This window comes from Myxocyprinus asiaticus, chromosome 13, assembly GCF_019703515.2.
Source record: "Myxocyprinus asiaticus isolate MX2 ecotype Aquarium Trade chromosome 13, UBuf_Myxa_2, whole genome shotgun sequence".
Lineage (NCBI taxonomy): Eukaryota > Metazoa > Chordata > Actinopteri > Cypriniformes > Catostomidae > Myxocyprinus > Myxocyprinus asiaticus.
The window spans coordinates 21559424-21585549 of record NC_059356.1 but is presented as its reverse complement, the minus strand read 5'-3'; the positions used below and the strand labels follow the sequence as shown (position 1 = coordinate 21585549).

At 37.8% G+C, this 26126-nt stretch overlaps 2 protein-coding genes across 2 annotated transcripts; one reads left to right on the top strand and one right to left on the bottom strand.

Moving 5' to 3' along the window:
* Positions 1 to 463: 463 nt before the first annotated feature.
* syngr3a (synaptogyrin 3a) lies at positions 464 to 9555 on the top strand. The gene is made up of 4 exons (XM_051714971.1): positions 464 to 617; positions 2778 to 3012; positions 3347 to 3492; positions 7827 to 9555. The coding sequence occupies exons 1-4, from the start codon at positions 516 to 518 to the stop codon at positions 8028 to 8030; spliced, it is 687 nt and encodes a 228-aa protein (XP_051570931.1). The 5' UTR covers positions 464 to 515; the 3' UTR covers positions 8031 to 9555.
* Positions 8675 to 25166, bottom strand: LOC127450692 (E3 ubiquitin-protein ligase ZNF598-like). The gene is made up of 12 exons (XM_051714970.1): positions 24873 to 25166; positions 23966 to 24078; positions 23035 to 23164; positions 22743 to 22954; positions 21956 to 22173; positions 21750 to 21864; positions 21488 to 21666; positions 21324 to 21408; positions 16818 to 17665; positions 16142 to 16295; positions 11317 to 11461; positions 8675 to 11185 (listed from the first exon to the last, which is right to left on the bottom strand). Exons 1-12 carry the CDS (start codon positions 25044 to 25046, stop codon positions 10826 to 10828), a joined length of 2733 nt encoding a protein of 910 aa, XP_051570930.1. The 5' UTR covers positions 25047 to 25166; the 3' UTR covers positions 8675 to 10825.
* Between the last annotated feature and the right edge of the window lie 960 nt (positions 25167 to 26126).

Genomic DNA, 26126 nt, shown 5'->3' with positions numbered 1-26126 from the left:
ATCCTTATGTAGTTCCAAAGTAGTATGACTTTCTTTAGTGGAATGCAAAATGCACTGACTGTTTAAGTCACTATTAACTTTTCATTGCATTTTTTCAATAAAAGTGAATGATGACTGGGGCTGTTAGTATATAACATTCTGCCTAACATTAAATTTTGTGTTCCACGTTAAGAAAGATAGATATACTGGTTTGGATCAACATGAGGGCGGTGTATAACAAAATTTTTATTTTTGCATGAACTATTCCATTAAGATAATCAAAAGTCAATTAATGTGCCTGCTTTTGTGCAGTTTGCAAGGCGCTGTGGAAAAACAACAGTGCAACAGTGTCCCTATGAAGTACTGAGAATGTGATATAGTCAGTAGATGTTGCTGTTGAGACAATGTAATACACAGATTGCGCGCGCCTCTGATGTGTGTGTGTGTGTGTGTGTGTGTGTGTGTGTGTGTGTGTGCGCGCGTGCGCGTGCGTGTGTGTGTGTGAGAGAGAGAACCTGAATAACAGTAGGAGGAAAATGGACGGAGTGGGTTCATTTGGTGCTGGCAGAGCCGGGTCTGCATTCGACCCTATTGCCTTTATTCAACAGCCGCAGACCATCCTCAGAATATTATCATGGGTAAGAAGAGATTTTATTGTCCTACACATGATCATATCAACCCAGAGAAGACATATGCGGTCTGTAGGGATAACCAACAACATTTTCATTACGCGCGCCCCTCATAATTAAATGAGGACACTGGGGAATATTACGCTAATATATATATATATATATATATATATATATATATATATATATATATATATATATATATATATATATATATATATAGTGTGTGTGTGTGTGTGTGTGTGTGTGTGTGTGTGTGTGTGCGTGTGTGTGTGTGTGCGTGTGTTCGCGATATTATGGGATGATTATTCGCAAAATGTAAGACATGATTTTTTCATTTTGGTAAAAACAATATTGACGTATAGATGTCATGTTCCATATTTGCTCTGGTGGCGACTGACGAGGTTACTCATGTGATTCTTTAATAATAATAACATATAAAAGCGCTATACGTTCGTTCTGTAGTAGCTATATTGTGTCATTTATTGTGGAATTAATTAGTCTTTAATATAATATTTACGGTAGTGTATGATTCTGGCTGTACGTATTTTATTTGTAAATATCACCATGAGTAGATACGGCCTCAAAACGTGAAATTATATTTCTTAAAATAATAAAGCAATAAAATTAACGAGGTTGATGTCATGGATGAGGCGGGAACGTTTCTCTATTATGCAGTCAGTCAGAGCATCATCACAGTCTGTGTCTCAAAAAATATGAGCTGCCTTCCTAGCCAGCAATTTTGAGTGTCATTCTGACCGTTTAGAAATGATGCTCAAAAATGCTCTCTAGACAGCCCTTTAAAGGTTTGAGACACAGCCATAGTCTTCTTCTGTATGACCGACGCTTCTCCGTTTTGATTGGTTGTTATATTACTATACGCTCGTGCACTGTTACTTCCATTTGATTTTATTTGCGTCAGACAAAATGCATCACGTGGACCAGAGCTGAAGGCTGAAACAGTTTAGTGCTGCATATAATTCTCTTTTTAAGGAAAATTCCGGGTTCAATACAAGTTGAATCGACAGCATTTGTGACAATGTTGGTTCCCACAAAAATCATTTTGACTCGTTTCTCAAGGTTACAGTGAGTCACTTACAATGGAAGTGAATGGGCCCAATTTTTGAGGCAGAAATGTGAAGCTTATAATTTTATAAAAGTATGAAAATTAATTATTTTGTCAGAACTTGTGTATTATTTGAGCTGTAAAGTTGTTTAAATCTGTTTTTACAGTCATTGCAGGGTTTTAGGGTTCACAGCATTATGTCGTCATGGCAACAAAGTTGTAAAATTTCCTATAACTTTACACAGAAAAGGTTAGTAAGCAATTTTGTCACACTAAATCATGTTAACATGCATATTGTTTACATCTTGTGGTTGGCTATACTTTTGAAATGTTATTACGTTTTGGCCCCATTCACTTCCATTGTAAGTGCCTCACTGTAACCCAGATATTTGCTTTTTTTAAAACAAAAAGGAGAGACAAGTCTAAATACATTTTTGTGATAATAAACATAATGCCATAAATGCTGTCGATTGAGCTTAACTTGTATTGAAATATTAATTTAAGACATGTCGAATGTTTTATGTGTTAAGACGTAAATAAAGCAGTGCTTCAAATGTTGACTTTTGTTCTCCCTCAAATTGAAAAATGGGTTATCACCTCAGATAATCTTTGACTCCATTTATACTGAATGCACTACTTAGTTAATACAATATTTCATACAGGACAGTATGGCTTGTTTGAGGAAATATTTAATATATGCCCTTCAAATGAAAAATATTGATTTAGAATAGTCATTACCATTCAATGTGCATTAATGTTCATCAAATAGCATTTTGCTAGTCATTCAGTGGATCTCATCTCAGTGTAACTGTCTTTTCCTGTCTCATAATGTAATTGAAACACTTGTTTACAGTAACGTGTGCAGTCTTTAAATAACAATATGTTCCAGAAATCTAATTGGTGTCTGAACTGACCAGATCATGATCATATGACCATGATAACTGTCTATATTATTGTCTTGGCCAATCATTTATAATGTGTGTAGTAGGCCTACTTTCATTGCACCTTGATTGCTAGTGAAGTTGCACCAAACTAACTACTAAAAGAAACACTGTACTTTATAAAGGTCAACAGTTATAATAATTGCATCTTTTTCACCATAGATCTTCTCAATAGTGGTGTTTGGATCCATAATAAACGAAGGCTATGTCAACCATGGCAGTGAGAGGCTCTACTGCGTTTTCAACAAGAACAACAATGCCTGCAACTATGGGACCACCATTGGGCTCATAGCCTTTTTAGCCTGCATTTTCTTCCTTTTCCTTGACATGAAGTTCCAACAAATCAGCAGTATTAAAGACAGGAAGAAGGCAGTGATGCTGGACATTGGATTCTCAGGTAAACAATAAGAGCATGCCAAAACAGATCCAGAATCTCTCTGTGACTGCATGCTATTTTTAAACTGTGAATTGTTAATAGACTTTGCAAGGGGTCTGGAAAGATTCATGATCTCAGCACAATACAGTATTGCCTTCAGACTTTGCCAATTTCATTGCAGTTGCGTCTAGTGTCCTGGCCATACAGTGAAGACAAAGTTGGATTTGCTATTTCATTTCAGGTTTTTGAGGGACAAATCTCGAGGGCAGCTTAACATCTGATCTTATTGCAATAATCAATGGAATCGATGTTTTGTCATTGATTTAAATTTAAAAGGTGTCATGCATGATTACAGGTTTCTGGGCATTTTTGTGGTTTGTTGGGTTCTGCTTCTTGGCCAACCAATGGCAGCGCACCACCCCAGATGAGCTGCCCTTAAATCAGGGAGCAGATGCTGCCAGAGCTGCCATAACCTTCTCCTTCTTCTCCATCTTCACATGGGTAAATATTGCTCAAGTACATCTACGCTGAAATTAAAACACATTTTATTGGTTTGCCGTGACAGTAAGTGCCATTCCTTTTCAGTGGTATTGAAATTAATTATTGCAATGGCAGTGTCTGCAAAGCACCAGTCTTTTTCAGGATATGAGTATGGTAATTTGTTACATCATGACCTATCTAATTGACATTAGCTTGCTCCACATACTGGTTTCAGCCCTCAGGGGATTTGGGAACATAAAGAATTGCTTCCTTTTCCACCGTTTAGTGGTGGATCCTGAAGCAAACTAACTATAAAAAAACCGTTGTTGTGGCTTACAGTTAATGAACAAGAGTGAAGTTTGTCTCTTTGTCCTCTAGTAATTGTTAATCACTCTAATAATTTAATTTTGAATAAATAGTTTGTAGAATTTATTTCTAATTGTTATTTTCAATCTAATATATATTATTCATTTATATTGAAGCAATATCACACTTGCAGTTGTGCTGTTGTACTGAATATCTGCATGGCTGTGATTACCTGTGGCACAGTTAGCATGTAATATGGCCTGCAGCCTGTGCCTACAGTCGAATCAGCAGTGCCGATATTCCGACCAACAGCATGAATGCAAGTGTTTCATTGTTTTTCTTTCCGTGTCTTTTCCATATTTCAGAGTGTAATACCTTTGCTAGATATTGTCATGCAAATGTTTCATACAAATTTGACTAGAAATTAGTAAAAATGTAACTTAATATGGCTGAACCCAAAATTATGTATTTATAAGTCCCCTTTCTGCTGGTCAGAATGGATTGTGAGGGAGGTTAGTACGCTCGGTGACCTATGTGAGAGTTGGGTGTTGAGATCTTTTGAAAATTTGGTTCAACATTTTGGGATTCCCAGATCTCAGTTATTTAGGTGTCTACAGCTGCGCCACCTACTCTGTAGTATTTGTGGGAGTAGCATACACCCCCCCAAAGCGGCAGGATACTCTGGGAGTGTTGATTACTGCTTTTGGAAAAGGTCATGAGGCATCAGTGTATTACTCCCTGCTAATTCAGAGTCTAGGGGTCGGAGCTTCAACTTCTCTCAAGAGATTATGGGAGAAAGATTTAAACTTGGTATTGGAGGAGGGAGTGTGGGCTAGGATTCTAAAAAACGTCAAGTCTGCATCTAGAGATGCAAGGGTGCACCTGATGCAATTTAAGATTTTACATCGATTCTATTGGACCCCCTCTAGATTGTATAGGCTTGGTCTCAAAGACACACCCACCTGCTGGGAATGCCAATCAGAAGATGGGGACACCAACCCATTGGTGGTGTGTTAAGATCCAAGAATTTTGGTTGAGGGTTCAGAGTTTTATGTGTGATGTATTGGGCCCTCAAATTTAATTTTGCCCCAGACTCTGTATTCTAGGTGATGGGATGGTTATTAATATAAGGGATGGGTACATAAAGAACTGGGTCCTGGTTGGTGTTATGATCGGAACACAGGTCATCTTTAGGGGATGGAAGTCGGCTGGAGCGCCCTCGTTTCGGGAGTGGTGCACGGAGTTGGGCAGGGTGGTGGCATTTGAGGGGATGATATATAGAAAGCTGGGCAACATGGGTTTATTTAATAAAAAATGGGGCGGTTATTTGGACTGTTCAGAGGGTAGAGTTTTAAGTTCATATAATTTGATTCCGTATTTTCTGTCATGTTTATTTAATCTGTGACTGGAATCAATAAAAATTGTTAATAACAAACACTAAGACAGAAAGACAGACAAAAAGAAAGAAAGAAAAAAGAGAGAGAAAGAAAGAAGGAAAGAAAGAAAACAGCAAGAGTGAGAGAGAGAGAGTTAAAGCAGATTAAAGGCCTTGTTTACATTTGAATTGTTGAATTTTTGGTTAGTTGGAGTTTTGATATTTTTGGCCTGTTTGAACATTCTGTTAAGTCTATGGGATTTTGGGTTTTTTTGATCGCTGCTGTGTGAAAGTCATAGCAACCTGAGTCAGAACAGTATGAAGTTTGTTACAGTCACAAAAACTTTGGTCTTGGTTAAGGGATTATGAAAAAACCCTAAACCATGTCTGTAGAATAACAGTAGTTTGGCTTTGTCAAGCCAACATAAAAAGAGCAATATGAGTAAGAGAGCCATAGATTGCTACTTTCAGTTAAGCACCATCACATGACCCCCTTGCAACAGTTCTAAAAATGGAGTACATCTCAGTCAGCTCCCTAGTTTAGTAGTCAGAGCAATGGCAAGGGAGTCTGCCATTTCTAGGGCTGTCCCATTCGCAAAGTTGTTTCAGTGCATAGTTCAACCGCTTCTGAAGAAGCCCTCGTTAGATCCTTTGGATGCTAATAAATATAGACCAATCTCAAAATTATCTTTCATTCCTAAAATAATAGAGAAAGCAGTAGTTAGCATCTGCTGGAGGTAGTGAAGGATAGCAATATTTTTGAGGTTATTTTTTCTATATTTTTTTCAGGTTTTAGGGAAAATCACAGTACAGAAACTGCCCTTCTTAGGGTGACCAATGATTTATTGATGGTGGAGAATGCTGGAGAGTTCTCCATTTTAGTGTCGCTTGATTTAACTGCAGCATTTGTTACAGTTAAACATGCAGTTTTAATTGAAACATTGAAGAGATGGGTAGGAATATCTGGGGTGGCTTTAGACTGGTTTGTTTCCTATTTGTCGAATAGGAAATTTGTAGTGTCTGTTGGAGATAAGATGTCCTCCTCTTCTACAATAAATTGTGATGTTCCGCAAGGATCCCAGTTAGGGCCAATTTGTTTTCTTTATATATGTTACTGCTTGGTTCTGTGATTCAAAAATACAACATACATTTTAATTGCTATGCAGATGACCTATAGTTGTATTTGTCATTGAATCCTAATGATCCGACTAATTTAAGTGTTCTTTAAGCTTGTATAGCAGATATACAAAACTGGATGGCCTGTCATTTCTGCAGTTAAGTAATGATAAAACAGAGGTAGTTATAATCAGTCATGGTTTTAAAAAAAATTCCAATTGAGCCAGCACTTAGTCAGGTGGTTCCAAATATTCAGCCGTTGGAGAAAAATCTGGGCGTCTATTTTGATACTAATTTACATTTTGAATACCATGTCAGGAGGTTAGTTTAGTCTTTTTTTCTTTTTCAGTTAAGGAACATTTCCAAGGTGAGACATGTTTTGAGTTTTAGGTAAACAGAGAAACTTATTCATGCTTTTATTTCATCTTGCCTAGATTTTTGTAAAGCTTTCAACTCTAAATCAACTCACATTAGCATGACTACAATCAGTGCAAAATGCTGCAGCAAGACTTTTGACACCAACTAGGTATTTTAATCATATTACTCCAGCTTTAGCTTATTTGCATTGGCTACCAATTCATTTTAGGGTTGATTTTAAGATTTTATGAATTACTTATAAATGCCACTTTTCCAATTAGGTTCTGATCTGAATTTTAGGATCTGAAACTAACTGTATAAAATATGATACTGTACATTTATTGTATTTAACGGATTTGTATTTCCTACAACATGGTTCTTCACAAAAGCAACATCCAAAGAGCCAATAATATTATTCTGTAATGCTTCAGTGGGTTGCTAAGGATACAAATTTAGCACTTTTGACAAGACCACAAAACTAAACGCCAAGTACTAGAAACTGTAGTGTTATCAGAATAAGGGAAGTGGTAGGTTTCTTCAGTAGAAGTGGTCAGAGTTGAACATAGTTTTTTTATTTTATTTTATTGTTTATGAGAGCTATATACAAATTTGTAACTTTCAATTAGAGATGCACGATGTATCGGCCAAACATCAGTATTGACTGATAAAAGCAATTAGCTCCACTTTGTGCTGTGTGTGAAAGACAGTGTCTTTTGCGTAGAATGACTTTGAATTGGGTGACAGTGACAGCAGAGTTGCAACTTTTTGAAACTACCGTTAAAACTTTTAACACACTCATCATAAAGCTCTACATAGCAAGGACGATGATGAGTTTGTTATAGCTAAAGCTCAGGCTGCTTCAGCTAAAACAGGACAAGATTCATCATTCAGAATTCAGTTACTGTGAATTAAGAATGATAATGTGTTAATAATGTGCTTTTTGTTTCAGTGTTTTGTGTATAGCTGAGACCAGTTACTCTGAAGCATGGAAAACACATAAAGAGAATAAAGTTATTATTTACATTTCTTCTTTGTTGAGTAATTAATATTCAGTGTTTTGAAATAAGGTAGCATTAAAAAATCAGAACCACCAAACTATGGGTATCAGCATACAGTATGTTGTTCTAAATTATGGGATACTGTCTCACAAATGTTGTATCGGTGTATCCCTACTTTTAATACATTCTACTTTGTATTTCAGGCTGGCTTGACTGTAAGAGCGGTGCAGAAGTACATGCTAGGTACCGACATGTCCCTCTTCACCAAAGAACACCTCGATGGCAGCCCACCCGTCCAGCCCTACCCCACCGGCCCAAACACTGAACCCACAGACACATACCAGAGCCCACCCTTCACTGAAAACCAGGACTCCACCGCCCCAAACTTCCAGGTGCCAATTTACTAAAGCAGTGCCCAGCAGAGTCATCGGTCTATGTGGATGGGTGGCACTGGCCTTCAAACTGATGTTCATAGGTAGTAGTGTTCTGTGAACTTCTGTACAAGAATATGTTGATTGTGATTTCACTTTCGTTTGGAATATTACATGTTAATTTACCAGGTGGAATGAAACCGATTGAGGGGTATCAGTTTCAGTGTTGTGTAAAAATTAAAAAGAAACATGTATGTTGCATGTGTTATATTTAGAGAGCTATGAAGTGTCATGCATCCCAAACAATAATTTATATATTCAGTTTCCATAATGCCATTGGGTACTGTATATTAAGTGCAATCTCTAAAACATGGAAAGGCAGTCCATAATGCATTTAAATGTTCTACAACTAAAAGCTGCCAAAACTGTCTACTTCTAAGAATTTAACAGAGGTGTCTTCATAAGAGAGGGTTGAGTTCTGCTGTAGATAAGGTTTTCTTATGTATGAAAAGGTATTTCAATGTAAACAAAAAAGATTAACATGTGGAGTCAGTGTTTGATTTAGTGTAAACACTAAATGTGTTTTGCCTAGCGTAGGATGTGTGAATACTTCTGACAATATCAAACTTGGTTTAATATATCCCACAAAAAAAATAATAATAATAATAATTCAAACAACATACAAAACGAAATAATGAATTTTATGTTGTACTAAAGACACAACTGCCATTAGTTATGTAACACAGAGCCATGTTAATTGTTATATAAGGTTAAGTTGGTATTATGAAAAAGATGAACACAAAGATACAATCAAAGTTTAATTATATATCAGCATTTAAATTAAATATTTTGTAAGTATACAAACTTCAACAATATCATCACTTGGTATGTTTTCAAAATTAGAAATGGGAGAAAAAAAAAACTGTATGGCAAGTCACTAAAATACATCTATGCCAATGGTTTACACAGTGGTGTTTGGGACACAACACCCTGTTGTGAAAAAAAAAGAAAAAAAAGAAACTGTTTGGTGACATCATCAGTGATTTGTCTGATATGTGGTAGAATTTTGGTAATGTTTCTATGTTCAGAGATAGGGCAACATACACAAAATGATAGCGACTGTACTTCAACATGTTAACGGAGTATGTTTGTGAAAGTGGTCAGGGTCTTGTGTTTCCTGATAAAATGCTTCATGGACCAATTTTACTAAACCATTTCAGAGACCTATACTGAGGTATGTTTTGCTGGTTCAAAATTTGCAACTCTAACAAGTATTACAGATAACAAGTAAAAGATACTGAAGATCAGTAAAACTAAAAACATAAGACCTTGTTTAGTTTTTGTATTTGTACCTCATTGAAGAACAATGTGCAAAATTTGCACCAGTAAAAATGCTTTCGAGTTCTTGTCCATGACTCTTTTTATACATATTACATGCTGTACCTTCAGGCATTATAACCCATCTCGTGAAAATTGTACACAAAAGATTTGTTGTTGTCCAATGGAATGTCTTCTGACTGCAGTTATAAACATTATGAAAAAAATAAAAAATAAATGTTCATGAGTGGATCACTCTGTAATGTGTACCTTGAATGACTTGAATATGCCCAGTTTCAGCGAAATCTTTGAGATATGGAAGCCAGAACCTGTAACACATTTTAAACTAAAAAATGGTTTCAAACGCTCAGGGTGTTTGTTAAATTGGGATTTTGAAGTTGGGGGAACCCCAAGAGCTGGCCGTTCTGGCCCAGTTTACCCCTTCAAATGCTTAAATTATGATCATTAATCACAATGTTCCTTGGGCTTAAATTAGGAACAGAAAATAGTGCAAATCTTTTCCACCTTAATATTTGAAAACTTGTTCAGATTTTTTAAGACATTACGTTTCTTTAGAGAAGAGTTGATAACTGCTGTTTGTTAAGAACAAATTAAAAACTTTTAGATGTTTAAAATATTAAACCAGGAACCATTTATTCTGTAGATATCCTGACTTGGATTAATGACAACAGAGGTGTGGTCTATGGCAGTGTGAAGAACTATTTAAAAGAGGCACAAGCACAATGCAGAGATGTGGTAATTAAAAGAAAAATACAAAGTTTAGAGCCTCTGACATTTTTGAATATTTGAAGGCAGTGGAAACTGATGAGTGCTCTTTCTTGCATTGATTTAAGTGTATAATAGTGAAATAAGTCAATCACACCTAAACAAGTGCTGAGGTTTCATGTCAGACAATCATATGTGCCCTAAGGAGTGCTGAATTATCATTATGTTCCCTGGCTTGATCATTTAATTAAACACAAACATTCATTGTTCTTCAAAAATGCATTTCTGTTTAAATCGACATTGATCACTGTACCTTACTCTAGAAATTCTATATATTAACCATTTTTATATTAATGTGCTGTAGATTTTGTAAACAGTAATGAAAAAATTAATAAATACGTTTTTCTTTTTTTTTTAAAGGCAGTCAACCTGACAAAAAAAAAACAAAAACAAAAAACACATGCTAACAGCATTGGAAAAACCTGATGAAAATAAGTCAAGCAAGTATTGAAGGGGTATAATTAAAGGAATTCATGTTAAAACTCAATCTTTCAAGTAGATTTATCTCGGCCCCCTTCAAAATGGTTACAGTCCCACTTACACTCTGAATGGAAAAGATTTTGATTGTTCCTCTTCGAAACGGCACACTTCCACACTTTCAACTAAATGCAAGTACACATCACGTGTGCACTTTAGATCACCCCTCATCTTTTCAAGCATCTGGTGAAGTACCAGTCCCTGTGTTGCAGACTGCGTTGGCTAAGCTGAAGATGTGCGTTCATCTACAGCTAACTGATGATCTTGCTTATGGCCTGGAGAGAGGGAAAGTCATCGTCTCCAATGTGTTGGGTCTTATGGCTGTTAAAGTCTTTCAGGGCCAGCACCTGTTTACAGGTGGGACACACTTGGCAGTCCAGCTCCAGGCTGTTGCTGGTACTGCCTGTCTGCCAGGCTTTCTTTTTGTTCTTCTTGGGCTTTGAACCTTGCTGCTGTTTCTCAAGGGCCTTAAAGTCCCCATGGGCAGTGAGAAGCTCCTGCTGCTTGCGAGTGTCTGGTAGGAGAACCAGCAACTCATTGAAGACTCTGTTGAAATTCTCTCCAAGCAGTTCCTGGCAGCTTTTGTAGTACTGGGTAGCAGGTATTATACCCTGGTCAACAGAAGAGATTTAATTCATCATTACTAACATCTATTAAGGGATGGGGAAAATATTTAATTGTAAAACACTGAATAAAAGGTGATACAATAAATGTGGTCCTACAGTTAGTCTTTGACAATTACCTGTCTAAATTGGCCTGAATAGTTTTTGAATTCATTAAATTTGGTTTCATCATTTTGAAGAAAATTATTAATCAACTGAATAAGGTCCATATTTCTCTGCTGGAAATTTTCAGGTATGAGGTAGGATCCAATAGCAGGTGTTGATCTGAAATGAAAGCAAACACAATGGCTGATGAAGTAAAGTGATGCTCTTTTATAAATCAAAAGGTGTGCAATTATTTTGCAGTAAACACACAGCTATTAAGTAATTCCAGGTCTTGACCGAATAACAGTTCCATATCACCTTGTCAAATTATTTCAGTTATTTCAAAGTGCCGTACAGGCTACCACAGCAAAATAACCAAATAAAACAGACACTGGTTAATTACATCAGATAAGAATGACAAACAATGTCTATCATATACTAAATTTATTTCAATTTCAGTTAAAAAGCACTCTTGCATCCACCCATAACAAAATATTGGCATCCTTGGTAAATATGAGCAAAGAAGGCTGTGAAAAACAAATCTGCATTGTTTATCCTTTTGATCTTTCATTCAAAATATTCACAAAAATCTAACCTTTAATTGAAGTAAAACAACAGAAAGAGGGGAAATATCTCATTATTAAATAAATATTTTTCTCCAAAACACTTTGGCCACAATTATTGGCACCCCTAGAAATTCTTATGAGTTCCATTCATATTTTACATTTTTTAGTACACTTGGGTGACTAGAAACATGAAATTGTTCAGCCATGACTTCCTGTTTCACAGGGGTATAAATATGAGGTAACACACAGGCCAAATTCCCTTAATCATCAATCACAGTGGGTTAGACCAAAGAATAAAGTTCTGATGTGCAGCAAAAGGTTGTTGAGCTTAACAAAATGGGAATTGGCTATAAGAAAATAGCCAAAGCATTGAAAATGGCCATTTCCAACATCAGGTCAATAATAAAGAAGTTCCAATCAACTGGAGATGTTATGAATCGGCCTGGAAAAGAACGTGTGTCTATATTGTCTCCACGCACAGTGAGGAGGATGGTTCGAGTGGCCAAAGAATCTCCAAGGATCACAGCTGGATAATTGCAGATATTAGTTGGGCCTTGGGGTCAGAAAGTCTCAAAAAAGTATCAGACATCACCTACGTCACCACAAGTTGTTTGGGAGGGTTTAAAGAAAAAAAGCCTCTGCTCTCATCTGCTCTCATGGGGTAACCTCCTCGTGGTCTCTATAATGTGGTTTGTTCTCGGTGGGGCGCATGGTGAATTGAGCGTGGTTGCCGCAGTGGATGGCGTGAAGCCTCCACGCGCACTATGTCTCCGTGGCAACGCGCTCAACAAGCCACGTGATAAGATGCGCGGGTTGACTGTCTCAGACGCGGAGGCAACTGGGATTCGTCCTCCGCCACCCGGACTGAGGCGAATCACTATGCGACCACGAGGACTTAGAGTGCATTGGGAATTGGGCATTCCAAATTGGGAGAAAAAGGGGAAAAATCCCCCCCCCAAAAAAAAAAACAAATAGTGAGATATTTTCCCTGTTTCAACTGTTTTACTTCAGTTAAAGGTTAGATTTTTGTCAAAAGGATAAACAATGCAGATTTTGTTTTCACAGCATTGTTTGCTCATATTTACCAAGGGTGCCAATATTTTTGGCCGCATCTGTACACTCACACACAGAGTCGCGAACAACAAACACAGCCTTGATGTAAAGGCACCCCCGCAACTTGATCAATACAAACAGTTTCTAACTGAGGCTGCAGTGGGCCTACCATCTGTGTACCTCAGCAGAAATCCAGATTTATTAGACCAGGCTGTTTTTCCAGTCTTCAACTGTCCAGTTTTGGTGAGCCTGCGCCCACTGCAGCCTCAGCTTTCTGTTCTTGGCTCACAGAAACGGAACCCGACGTGTTCTTCTGCTGTTGTAGCCCATCCACATCAAGGTTCGACATGTTGTGCATTCCGAGATGCTATTCTGCTCACTACAATTGTACAGAGGGGTTATCTGAGTTACCGTAGCCTTTCTGTCAGCTTGAACCAGTCTGGCCATTCTCCGTTGACCTCTGACTTCAACAAGGCATTTCCATCCACAGAACTGCCGCTCACTAGGGCTGAAACGATTAGTCTACGTTATCGACAATGTCGACAATAAAAAATTGGAGACAAAAATTTTAATTGCCGAATAGTCGTTTAACGTAACATGAGATCATATGAAACTAATGACGACGCGCCAGAGCAGCACTGCAGCTTGCGCCTGATTGAGGAGAGGAAGAAGACACAGCTTGCGTCTTTAAAGGAAACACCTCAGCATTATATCTTTAATGCATCTTTTATTAAAGTTCATATAATAAGGAAGCAGATCATATAAATACGTACAAACTCCAAAACTGGCATTTCTCTTTGCTGTCAGCACCTCTTCTTTGAGGAGAGATTGAAACTGCACCCGGCTGATGCACACATCTGACGAGTGTGCTTGCTGCAGCTAGATTATAACATGATGGAACGTGAAGTAGTGAATCATATGCGTCACTGTGTGTTCCTTATCGTAAATATATATATATATATATAGCAATATACAGCTTTATTAAGAAGAGAGAGGTTTTGTTTTGTGAGTTAAAGATGGATTGAAGTGAACAGAAAGGTGAGAGAGGGTAGTCTTCGCCCCATTATACACTGCAACAAAATGCGTTTTTGATTTGTTTTCCAATATAAATTTCAAAAACTCCTTTAAAACTACATACATTTACTTTAGAAGCTATACTGCAGAAGAAAAAATTGTTATCTGAGAAGTTTGAATACAATATAAAAAATTAAAATATTTGAATAATCTTAAAATCCTTAAAAAAAAAAAAAAAAAAAAATGCATTCACCTGAGAAGCAGCATATAAGACATTTAGACTTGCTTTCAGAGATTATATCTTGAATATAAGTATATTTTGTCTTTAATGCACTCGCAGAAGTATAAACTGCCAGTCATTTTGTGGTATTTTTAAATGATGATTTTGTCCTCTATTGTTATTAAGCACATTTAATACAACCTTTTAACTCGGGCCACAAGCTGAATAGTCTTTTAAGAGCTAATGATATAATAAAAATTATTGCAATCATCACTCGAATAGTCAAATAATTGTTCTAATAATCGTTAGATTAGTCGATTATCAAAATAATCGTTAGTTGCAGCCCTGCCGCTCACTGGATGTTTTTTGTTTTTGGCACCATTCGACATAAATTCTAGAGACTGTTGCATGTGAAAATCCCAGGAGATCAGCAGTTACAGAAATACTCAAACCAGCCCATCTGGCACCAACAATCATGCTGAGATCACATTTTTCCCCCATTCTGATGGTGGATGTGAACATTAACTGAAGCTCCTGACCTGTATCAGCATGATTTTATGCACTGCACTGCTGCCACACAATTAGCTGATTAGATAGTCGCATGAATAAGTAGATGTACAGGTGTTCCTAATGAAGTGGTTACTTGAATTACCATTGAATTATTGAAAAATGATGCACACCCAATGTGTAATGGCCACTTCGCTGCATGTCGTGACTGCATTACCACCTCAGGGTGAGCATTATTTTTTTAATAATTCAACAGTCCGTTGTCAATTATTCCTTACATCACACCAAGTGCCATTTATTTAAAAGAAAAATAGCACATTTTCCACTTGTCCCAAGTAACTAAAATTACGAAGACAAGTTGAGCAGATGCCACTTGATATTCCATCCATGCAATGACATTTTTACACCGTAAAGTGTTGCGTAAGTTTCAAAATACTTTTTGGGGCCACTGTATACTGAAACTGGTTTACATCAAGCACTAGAGATCAACAGATATTGGTTTTTAATGACAGTTCCACATGGATAATTTTTGTGTTTAAGTATCAGATAACTGATATGTGTAACCGATTTTTAATTCTTGTTTTTTTTCTGCTTTTATGCACAATAACAACTTTTATTACTGACAACATAACATTTATCACAAACCTCTGAAGGTGAACTGCTTTACAAAACTACCAGTAATATATATATTTAATTTTTAATCCCCTTTTCTCCCAATTTGGAATTCCCAATTCCCACTACTTACTAGATCCTCGTGATGGCGCGGTTATTCACCTCAATCCGGGTGGCGGAGGACAAGTCTCAATTGCCTCCACTTCTGAGACAGTCAATACACACATCTTATCACATGGCTCGCTGTGCATGACACAGCGGAAACTCACAGCATGCGGAGGCTCATGCTACCCTCAGCGATACACGCACAACTTACCACGTGCCCCATTGAGAGCGAGAACCCCTAATCGCGACCACGAGGAGGTTACCCCATGTGACTCTACCCTTCCTAGCAACTGGGCAAATTTGGTTGCTTAGGAGACCTGGCTGGAGTCACTCAGCACGCCCTGGATTTGAACTCGCCACTCCAGGGGTGGTAGTCAATGTCAATATTCACTGAGCTACCCAGGCCCCCAAACTACCAGTAATATTATGCACAAAGTAATATTTAAAAAACTTGTTTGTTGCAACATACACCTGTTGCCCCTCAATTTATATTAAAGTCTTTTGTGTCTAACTTTATCGGTAAACCCGATATTAAAGAACCAATAGTGGAAAAGTGTAAATATCGGTCAAACCGATAATCGGTCTCTCTCTATCTCGCACAATATCTATCACTCTAGATACTGGCATCGGAAAAACTAGACCATTAAAAAAATCTTTATTTTTTTTAATTTACTTTAATCTAACTGAAATTATATATATTTTAAATCAAATATAACTTGATTTAAATTTAACATAAGGAAAATAACATATTACAGCCACATATCAGTGCACATGTTTTCTAACCTGTTAACAGCAGACATTGAAGGTTCCAATACATTTCTGTTGAGCGGGATGCCAGTGAATCCTGGAGGAGGTTTGCTGACCACAGACCCGAGTCCAGGAGGAGGAGGAGGGAGAAAACTCTGAATGCCCTTTAAGGGAAATGCACTTTTAAAACCTATAAAACATAAAGCTTTTGTTTATGAACAATTCCATTATCTGGGGCGTAGGCTCTTTTTACCAGTAGGAATTTGCAAAACTGCATATGGAAGATGCCTGTATGACTAGTTGGTTTTAAGGAAGCCCAGCATAAATTACGCTGGTTTTGGGTTCACTTAACCCTGAGTGGATGTATTTCGTAGGGGCCGTTCTTGCGTTCAAAAACAGCAAGATGGAGTGCAAAGGAAAAGAACAGAATGTGAAGGTCTTGAGGTATTTTTTAAAGTTAACTAGTTACGTCGTGTTAAAAACGCAACGCTCATGGCAGGACACTCAAAAAAACAGTGGAAGATGCGAAACAACTCAGCAGCCGAAAATGAATGAGTGTGGCTGAAGCAGAGGTTTTTCCAAGAGAGTTATATCAAGCACACTGTCAACATGCAAATTTAAGCACAGCTGCTAAAAATATGAAAACAAGCTAGGCGATCTAACTAATAGACTAGTTGATTCTTAGATGACATCTTGACCCATCCCTTCTTACCAGGTGGAGTTTTTTTTGAGATAAGAGCAGGGAATTCCTCTTCCTTGGGTGCACCGACTTGGTCATTTCCAGGCTGCTTTAAAGGGGAAGGAATATTTTCAGGAAATGTTGTACATAACAGTGCTTCTGTTGTCTTCTCTGTCAGTCCATTCATAAAGGAGTTCATTTTTGGGGCTGTAGGACCTTTGGCGAGACTGGTATCTGGTGGTTTTGTCTCAGGAACATTCTCTTTGTGAGCTATTTTGGACACTGACTCCGCAGTGTGCGAGGGAGTACCAGGAGATGATGTCGTTGCCTGCTTCTTCTTAATGGTTTTGGGATTTGGCTGAGATGATCCACCTTTCACCGTCAGCAAAGTGGAGATGTCAAGCATGGTAGGTACAGCACGGATCTCCTGGGCTGTTTTACTGTTCTGGGGGTCTTCATCGTCGGACGAAGATGGACACTTAACTTTAGGTGGAGCTTTGTTGGTTTCTGCTGGGGCAAGCTTCTTTTTGCGTCGAGATGAGGTGGCAGTGAGAGGCTGAGGCACGCTACCACTGGGGGGTGGGTCACTGGCAGATAATATGGATGAAGAGACAGCAGGGGTGGTTTTGTTTGGCAGAACCACAGGTTTATTGGGAACCACCACAGGTTTACTTCCTGCTTGAGACCATGCAGATTTTGCATTCGTCTGGGGCATTAGTGGCTTGATCTTGGAGACCAGTGCTGGGAAGTCCTCCTCTTGAAAGGATGAATGCTTCTTGGGTTGATTGGTGTAAGCAGGTGTCATTGGGGTGGAAACTACACAGCCAGACAGACTTGGAAAATCACCTTCATTCAGCGAGACAGGAGTTTGTTTGACCATGCTGAAACGTCAAAATGCCATGACATTGTTAATAACTGAAATATTTAGAATTCACTATTTTATAACTCGACTAGAGCTGCACGATTCTGGATAAATTAAAAATCAAGATTTTTTTGCTTTGAATAAAGATCACCATTCTCTCATGATTCGGAAGAAATGTAATTTTGTAAATGTGATTTACAAAGCTTGGACATAAAGGTACTAAACAAAGTAACATGTAATGTACTAGAGGTTCTGACAAAATGTTCTTGGCTTCAATCTAAGCAAAAATGCAATAAAGTTGTATATAAATATATAAATGTAAAATGTCCTAAATCTGCAAGAGGGTGCAACAAATACATTACAAACTAAACAGCACCTTGTTATTATTGCAAAATAAATAAAAAAAATAACAATACTGTTAGTGCATAAAAAAATAAATGAAACGATTTAGCCTGTCTCTCACATGCTAAGTAAAAAGCAAAATGAGTGGAAAAAAGCTTCATTAACAGTTCTATGTTAACTTAGTTTTGCACTGGTAGGCAAATATGAAATAAAACACTGATATTTTAGTAAAGTTTATAAAAAAAAAAAAAAAAATAATAATAAATAAATATATATATATAACAACTTAAATAAAAACAATGAGGCCTTCAGTGTCTCTTGTAAAAATTGCTTCAAGCTTTTACCGGAATTATTCAAGAGCCAGTAATTAATAGAGAAAAGAGTAAACAATGCCTTAAGTTTTTCAGAAACAGTAATTAAACATTTACAAAATTATCATATAAAACATTAAAATTTAATGCAAAACTAAACTACTTAAGTACTCAACACTCTTTACTGTGTGATAGATATACATTCATACTGATCTGATGCAGTAAGAATGCCCGAATGCCTATAACAGACAGCATGCAGCTTATATACATTTAGACATCGCAAAAATCTAACACTTTGAAGAATTTGTCCCGTCTGCTTATACATTAACTAAAGAGGGGTATTTTGATTAAAAAAACAGTGCAGAGTCTCATGCAGGAGCGCTGCATTCATCACAAGACACAAGTGCACAGGCAGACACATGCATGTGAGCGTTTGAGAGCAGTTCACTGTAATCAAACAGCGCACGGGTAGCGAATTTAGTCAGATCTTGGTAATGCCGGTATTCATTTTATTTTTTTAGCATATTTATCAAAATATTGAATTGAGCAGAGATTCCGTCACACTCCTAGCTAATCGTGGCTACACCCTGCAGTTTGTAAAGCACTGTGCTGGACAAATGTCTTTGGCTGTTGCGTTTTAGTTTATTCAGCGTCTCGTGCAGGAGCGCTGTGTTTTGTAGATGTCCTATAAAGTTTAAAAGATCAACATTTAAAAATGTATCTTGAAGTGAATTTCTAATTTAAATTTGACTGCCTTTTAAAGGCATGCCACGGGAACGTTAATATACATTGCAGAATCCTTGTCATTTAGAAATGAGATCACGTGCGTGTCTGAATCGAGATCGCGATCTTTTAACGATTAATCATGCAGCTCTAAACTTGATTTGACAGTTTCTTAAAATAGTGCACATGGTGATTACCCATGCAAAAACACTGCCACAGAGAGCTATGGTTAGGGCTGGGTATTGATAAAGATTTCCAGATTTGATTCCGATTCAAAAGCTCTCGATTTGATAACAAATGATATGGGTATATTTCAGCTATAATGACCCTTTTGCTTACATATGAAAGAAATTCTCTCCCAGCTTATGCTGTTAATAATACATGGGACCTTCTAACTAGGTACATTATGAAAATATTAATTTAACAAATTATATTTTATTTCATCATTTGTCACATTTTAGCTTTTAAAATATGATCATCAATAAATATTATATTATATTGCATATATTATATTTTGTTACATGTTTATTGTTTAATTGCTTAATTTGTACTATTTACATTGATTTGTTGAACACGTGCTAAAAACCGGTACTGTCTCTAAGAAAACCGGCAGTTCTGTAAAGAGCATATGTAGATGAGCGCATGTTAAGGAGAGATACTCGAACGGCTTTCCTCATCTGTGCTATGCGTGATTAGAATTAAATGTTTTTTTGTTGTTGTTTTTGATCAACAACTGACTGTAAAGAACAGAGCGGATATTTAAAAAGACATTATTCAATGACAAACGGATTGAGTGGATCTCATCTTTGGACCCAGAACGAGTTGAAACCAAACTTTTACTTTCAACACGCGGTGAAAGGATCTCGCTGAACTTCTTCCCCACAATACTACACAATCACTGGTGAGTGAAATTGGAATATTTACCATCCAGTGGCTAATCATAGATTGTTTTTTAAGTTGCATAGCGCAAAATTTGGTTGCAAATGCGAGCGATTTCCTCTCATTGTAACAGAGGGTTGCGCATAGAGTAAAAGATCAATCTTGGAGTTTAAGAATCAATATAATGAAGATTGCGATGCATCAGAAAATCAATATTTTTACCCAGCCCTAGTTCTGGGTGGTTAATAAAGTCAAAAGAGCCCCAAGTCTCTAATATTTTGTGCCCAGATGCAACAAACCCCTTAAGTTAAGAAAATCATAAGTACTAATTGTAAGTGTTTAATTAATGTGTTTTCTTAACAATTTGGGGCATGTTACAATTGTCTGCAGCTCCCTATATATGGCTCAGGTCTGTCCTTCGTTGTTTTTTTATCTGCTTTATTGTCTACCATATGACAATTGTGCTTTTTTTTTTCTTCTTTTTTTTGCTTAAAGGGGTAGTTCACCCAAAAATTTAAGTTCTCTCATTATTCTCTTACCCTCATGCCATCCCAGATGTGTATGACTTTCTTTCTTCAGCAGAACACAAATTAAGATTTTTAGAAGAAGATCGAGCTCTGTCACATCCTTATAATGCAAGTAAACGGAAATCAGCACTTTGACGGTCCAAAAGTCACATTTGGGCAACATAAAAGTAATCCATATATATATACTCCAGTCGACCAGTGAATGTCTTCTGAAGCAAATCGATACATTTGTGTAAAAAAAATAGATAATTAAAACGTTATCAACATTTAAAAAGCGCTTCCTGCCAGCAGTTGACGCATCACGTAGCTATCGTGTAACGCAAGCGCGTTCACGCGAGAATTCGGAAGTGCCGCTTATTTACAACAGAAGAGCGAATGTCATGCGAGAGTTTGGCCATTTCAAATAGCATCAGAGCCCTGGATGGAAGCACCGATTTAAAGTTAAAAACGTTTTAATTATCGACTTGCTTCTTACATAAACATATCGATTTGCTTCAGAAGACATTAACTGATCAACTGGATTACTTTTATGCTGCCTAAATGTGACTTTTGGACCATCAAAGTGCTGTCACCTGTTTACTTGCATTATAAGGACCTGACAGAGCTCGATCTTCTTCTAAAAATCTTCATTTGTGTTCTGCTGAAGAAAGAAAGTCATACACATCTGGGATGGCATCAGGGTGAGTGAATAATGAGAGAATTTTCATTTCTGGGTGAATAGCACACTTCTTCTCAACAAGCAGCACATTTTGAGGTATCACACTTTGAGGTAAAGGTGTGTTTAAATCCCTAGCCCCAAGTATGAAAAATAGTAGTAGCAATGAATCTTAGAAAGCACCACTATTAAATAAATAATATTAAATCTTCTACATGGAAAAGAACAGCACAAACACACCTTTGAATGGGGGCCGGAGGCGCAGCTGCCCCTAAAACTGGGAAGTCCTCACCAGCCAAAGAGGCATTACTCTTCATTGTTCGAGCTGAAATATATTGAAATCTGCTGTTTAATTCACTTTTTTAAATCCATAAAATGATACACCACACTTTCAATTATCCTACCTTGCATTTCGTTCGGCGGCTTCACTGTAGCTCTGTTCTTTCTCATCTCATCTGGCTCCATCGTTTCTTCTTTGCGTGGCTTCTGGCAGCTTCGGTCTTGGACGTGACCTCTCTCCTCCTGTACACGGCTGACCATCGATGCTCGTAAAGCAGCAGCCACCACTCTGTCCTCCTCCTCTCTGCAGACAACAGCTCATCAATCCTCTAGAAGCTCTTTAATAACATCGGCAAACAGCTGACAATATTACTTATGAGGACCTACCGATTATATCTCCAGCTCCTTACGTTCTGCTGTCCTCCAGGAGCTCGTCCTCTTCCCGGCCTTCCCTGTCTGTTGAAGCGTTCCACTTCCTCATAGTCATCACCACCAACCAGAGCTTAAAAAATGCATTCAGATAGGCTTGATTAAGGGATGTGGCCCCCCAAGTAGTTATATCCAACTCACAAAAAGAGCACATTCTGTTTTACCATCATTTCTTCGTTGCTGTCTGGATGCATAGGTGAACTGTATGTCGATTTGCCGATTCTGCCGCGCCTCTGCCCGGTTTTTGCTGTGTGCAGCAGCTTTGTGAGCCTTATAGTCAATCTCTGTACGGAAAGCATGAGTGAACTGCTCTGTACTGCAGCGGCCCTCCTCACAGAGATAATGGCTCTCTCTGAAATGCTCACTGAGGTATTGGTAGTCACTGTTGGCACCAATATAACACATTTTGGTTTGATACATAATGATAAGTAGTATACCTGGAATGCACTGTAAAGTGCTTTTAAGGCATCTGTTAAATGAATCAATGTAAATGTAATGCAAATGTACACTATGTTGGATGCATTTGATTGAATTTGTTTCTCATTATCAGAGAGACCTTTTGATTGATTTTGTTAAATGGGTTAGACCGGATAATGAAGGAAATGCGGCCAACAACATGGGCACTCCTTAAAATACTTTTCAAAAAGCATCCTTGGTGGATACCTCGGTTGATAATATGACCAGTGTGCAGAGATGTAATCTTGGCAATAGTGGTTACTTTGAACACATTAAAATAAAAACTAGTTTTGCTTCGTTTAAAATTTTTTGGACACTACATAATTCCCATACTACTCCCATAGTTTCAATGACTTTACTATCATGTTAAAATGCATTAAATAGTAATAATAATAATTAGTAAGTAGTTTTTTCGAAACATTTGCCTGGTAGTGCAAGTAAAGAAACAAGAACACAGCAACTGATAGTGCTAGCAGAATGGAAGTAGTCTTCTACCTGTAATACTCCTGAGCTCCATCTGCATCACAGAAATGGCAGAAGTAGTGATCTCGCCGCAGATGTTTCAGCAGCTCATCGTTGTCCAGATAGCGATCATCACAGAATTTACAAAGTGGATGCCCACGATGCGATGTATCATCCGGGTCCCCTTGCAGTCGATGACGAGCCAGCTCTTTCCGGTTGTACCACTTTCGCTCATAAGAGAATATCTGTAGAGAGTTTAATAAATTCATTTGTAAATATGATGTGCAAGGCAAAGAATTAAAGTCACCAGATTAAGATGCAATACCTTCAGGTGCTTGGCACACAACTTGCAGCAGAAAAGCTCATGTTGTTTCCGCATATGTTGCTCTAACTCTTCGAATTTGGAAAACACTTTTGCTTCCGGGCAATGTAGACATTCATGTAACAAAATCTTCCTGCATGTGTTTTAGATGACAAAAAAAGAGCTTGTAAGAAACAGAAATAGTATTAGGATAGTACACTTAAAAATGAAAATTCTCTCATCATTTACTCACCCTCATGCCATTCCAGATTGTCTGCAGAACACAAAGATACTTAGAAGAATATTTCAGTTGGTCACACAATGCAAGTGATTGGTGACCAAAATTTTGAAGCCCCAAAAAGCACATAAAGGAAACATATAAGTAATCCTTAAGACTCTAGTGGTTAAATCTAGTTATTCTGAAACTATCTAATCATGAGAACAGACCAAAATGTAACTCACTTTTCACTGTAAATCTTTACATCAGCAGTCTCCTTGGCAATCATGATTTCAAGCTCGATTACACTTCCTAGCGCCATCTAGAGCTCTGCATATGCGTCAAGCACTAGGAAGTGTAATCGAGCTTGAAATCATGATCGTGCTTAGAGACCACAAATGCAAAATGTACAGTGGGAAATAAAAGTAATATTTTGTTCTGTTCTCACCGAAAAACGATTAGGTTTCTTCAGAAGACATGGATTAAACCACTGGAGATTTATGGATTACTTTTATGATGCCTTTATTTGCTTTTTGGAGCTTCACATTTTTGTTCACCATTCACTTGTGTTGTGTGGACCTACAGAGCCAAGATATTCTTCTAAAAATCTTTGTTTTGCAGAAGAAAGTCATACACATCTGGGATGGCATGAAAGTGAGCAAATGATGAGAGAATTTTCATTTTTGGGTGAGCTATCCCTTTAAGTTCTGACAATGACCAATCAAACCCATGAAGTACCTGAACTGTGCATAAGTCTTTCCATCTGCAAAATATATGTCATATTTCTTCTCACACTGATATTGATGAATGTTCAGAGCTGCAAATGGTCCAGGTTTCTTTACAAAGACCACCTGAAAGAAAATAAAGAAAAATAGTAAATCGCATATGAATCACACCACACCAGAGAAGTTAGAATGACAGGCCGCCTAAAACAGCATAAAAATAGACAAAGTGCACGAGCTAATCCATGCAAGACTGGCTGACTAATGTAGCTAAATACTTAATGGGCACATTAGAGCTGCGTGCACTCTTGATTGATGACATGAGTCACTCACTGTCAACATGACGTCTCCCTTTGACAGCCGGTCAGAGAAACTCTACAGCCAGAGCTATCTGAAGCTCATTACATAACCTCACGCATATCTAGACATTGAAAACCAACTCAAACATTATTTAATGGAATACTTCGTTCCCTACGCATCTATTGACTGTTATATTTAAGTTAACCTAACGTGTGTTAAACTAAACTTTGAAGGACGTGTCCAACAAGTGAACCGGTTGTCACGGGAAACGTCAAGCACTGAATCTCCATTGTAAACCAGCTAACTTATAACAGATCAACTGTCTACAACCATCAACAAACCAATTTTGTAAACAACGCACTCGAGTTCATTTAGGAAGAAAGCACATGGCATTTCGAAACTATTTAAACTTTAAATGACTTCAAGTCTAACTGATTTCATGTGACTGAATGATCTACAAAGCTCGCGACGCGACCAACACGAGCGCTTCCACTGTAATCAGCGGTAACGGCATTACGACGAGGGCGTTCCAGTTCTGTCGCGTCGCGTGGCGTCGCGTGGCTCGCTCACTGTGTAGAAGAGGCCGCGGCCTGTGCGCGCTGTTGAATGAGAGGCGGCGGTACCTTGTCGAGCTGTTCCCGGCAGACGGCACAGTACTTCTGCTCGCACAGCACCCGCATCTTGGTGGAGCAGCGGTAACACACCGGGTGATCGCATTTCCCCACCGCAAAAATATCGATGTCAAGGCAGCACAGCACGCACGTGCTCTCCGCGTCTTTCTTAGAGTTGGACTCCATAGCGATCAAAGGCACTGGACGAGTGTTGTGTTTCGGTTTCCTCGTTATAATCCGTGTGGATCTGGAAGGGCTGTAAACTGCACTTCGGGCAGTGAGGCCGGTTTACGTAATCGCTCAGAGCAGAACTCTGCATTGTGGGTACGGAGCAGATCACGGGTGACCGGTCGTGACTAGAAGGTAACCCTCCAGTTGCCGAAAGTCTCGCGAGAGTCGCATGCGACGTTCACGCATTGTGTTTATTGCGTTTACTTGAAGTCCCTACACAGAAACCCTACACCTACTCCTAAACCTAACCGTAACACTGTCCCAAAATCTAAACCTAACTATAACCTTAGTAACAGCTAATGACACTCTCGCGAGTCTTTGGCTGCCGGAAGGGTTACCTTCTAGACGCAGCCTGGGAGACAGGAAGAGCTTTTATTATGACACACCACACTTTTATACTGCACATAACTGGAGCACAAGTACACCCAAGGAGTCCACTTAGAAATATTTTCAAATATTAAATGATAATTAAATAATTATAATTAAATGCAGTGGGGAAAATTAAATAAATAATTTAAACTGTATTAACTTAAATATTTAAGTTTAAAATTATGATCTTCAGATTTGCAAATTTCCCAAAGTGTTTTATGTCACATTGTTCACAAGTCTCTTGAAAAGGTGTCATTTGAGCGTTTACTCAAAATATTTATAATTGGAATACATTTAGTAATGTAATAATCCAAAGATAATTTTTCATTATCACTAGTGTTCAAAATGTTTAGTTTGCATAAATTATGCTTTTGTGTGTGACTGAAAATGCAAATCTTTTAATTAATTAATATTTGAACGGTTTGGCTCAGGCTATACTGTTGCCAAATTGTACATGGCAAAGCTATGGGCCTCTATGGTGAGATAATAAAAATGTACTCACCCTCATGCCATCCCAGATGTTTATGACTTTCTTTCTTCTGCTGAACACAGACAAAGATTTTTAGAAGAATATCTCCGCTCAGTGGGTTCATACAATGCGATTGAATGGTGTCCAGAACTTTGAAGCTCGACTCCAGTTGTTAAATCTATGTCTTAAGAAGTGAT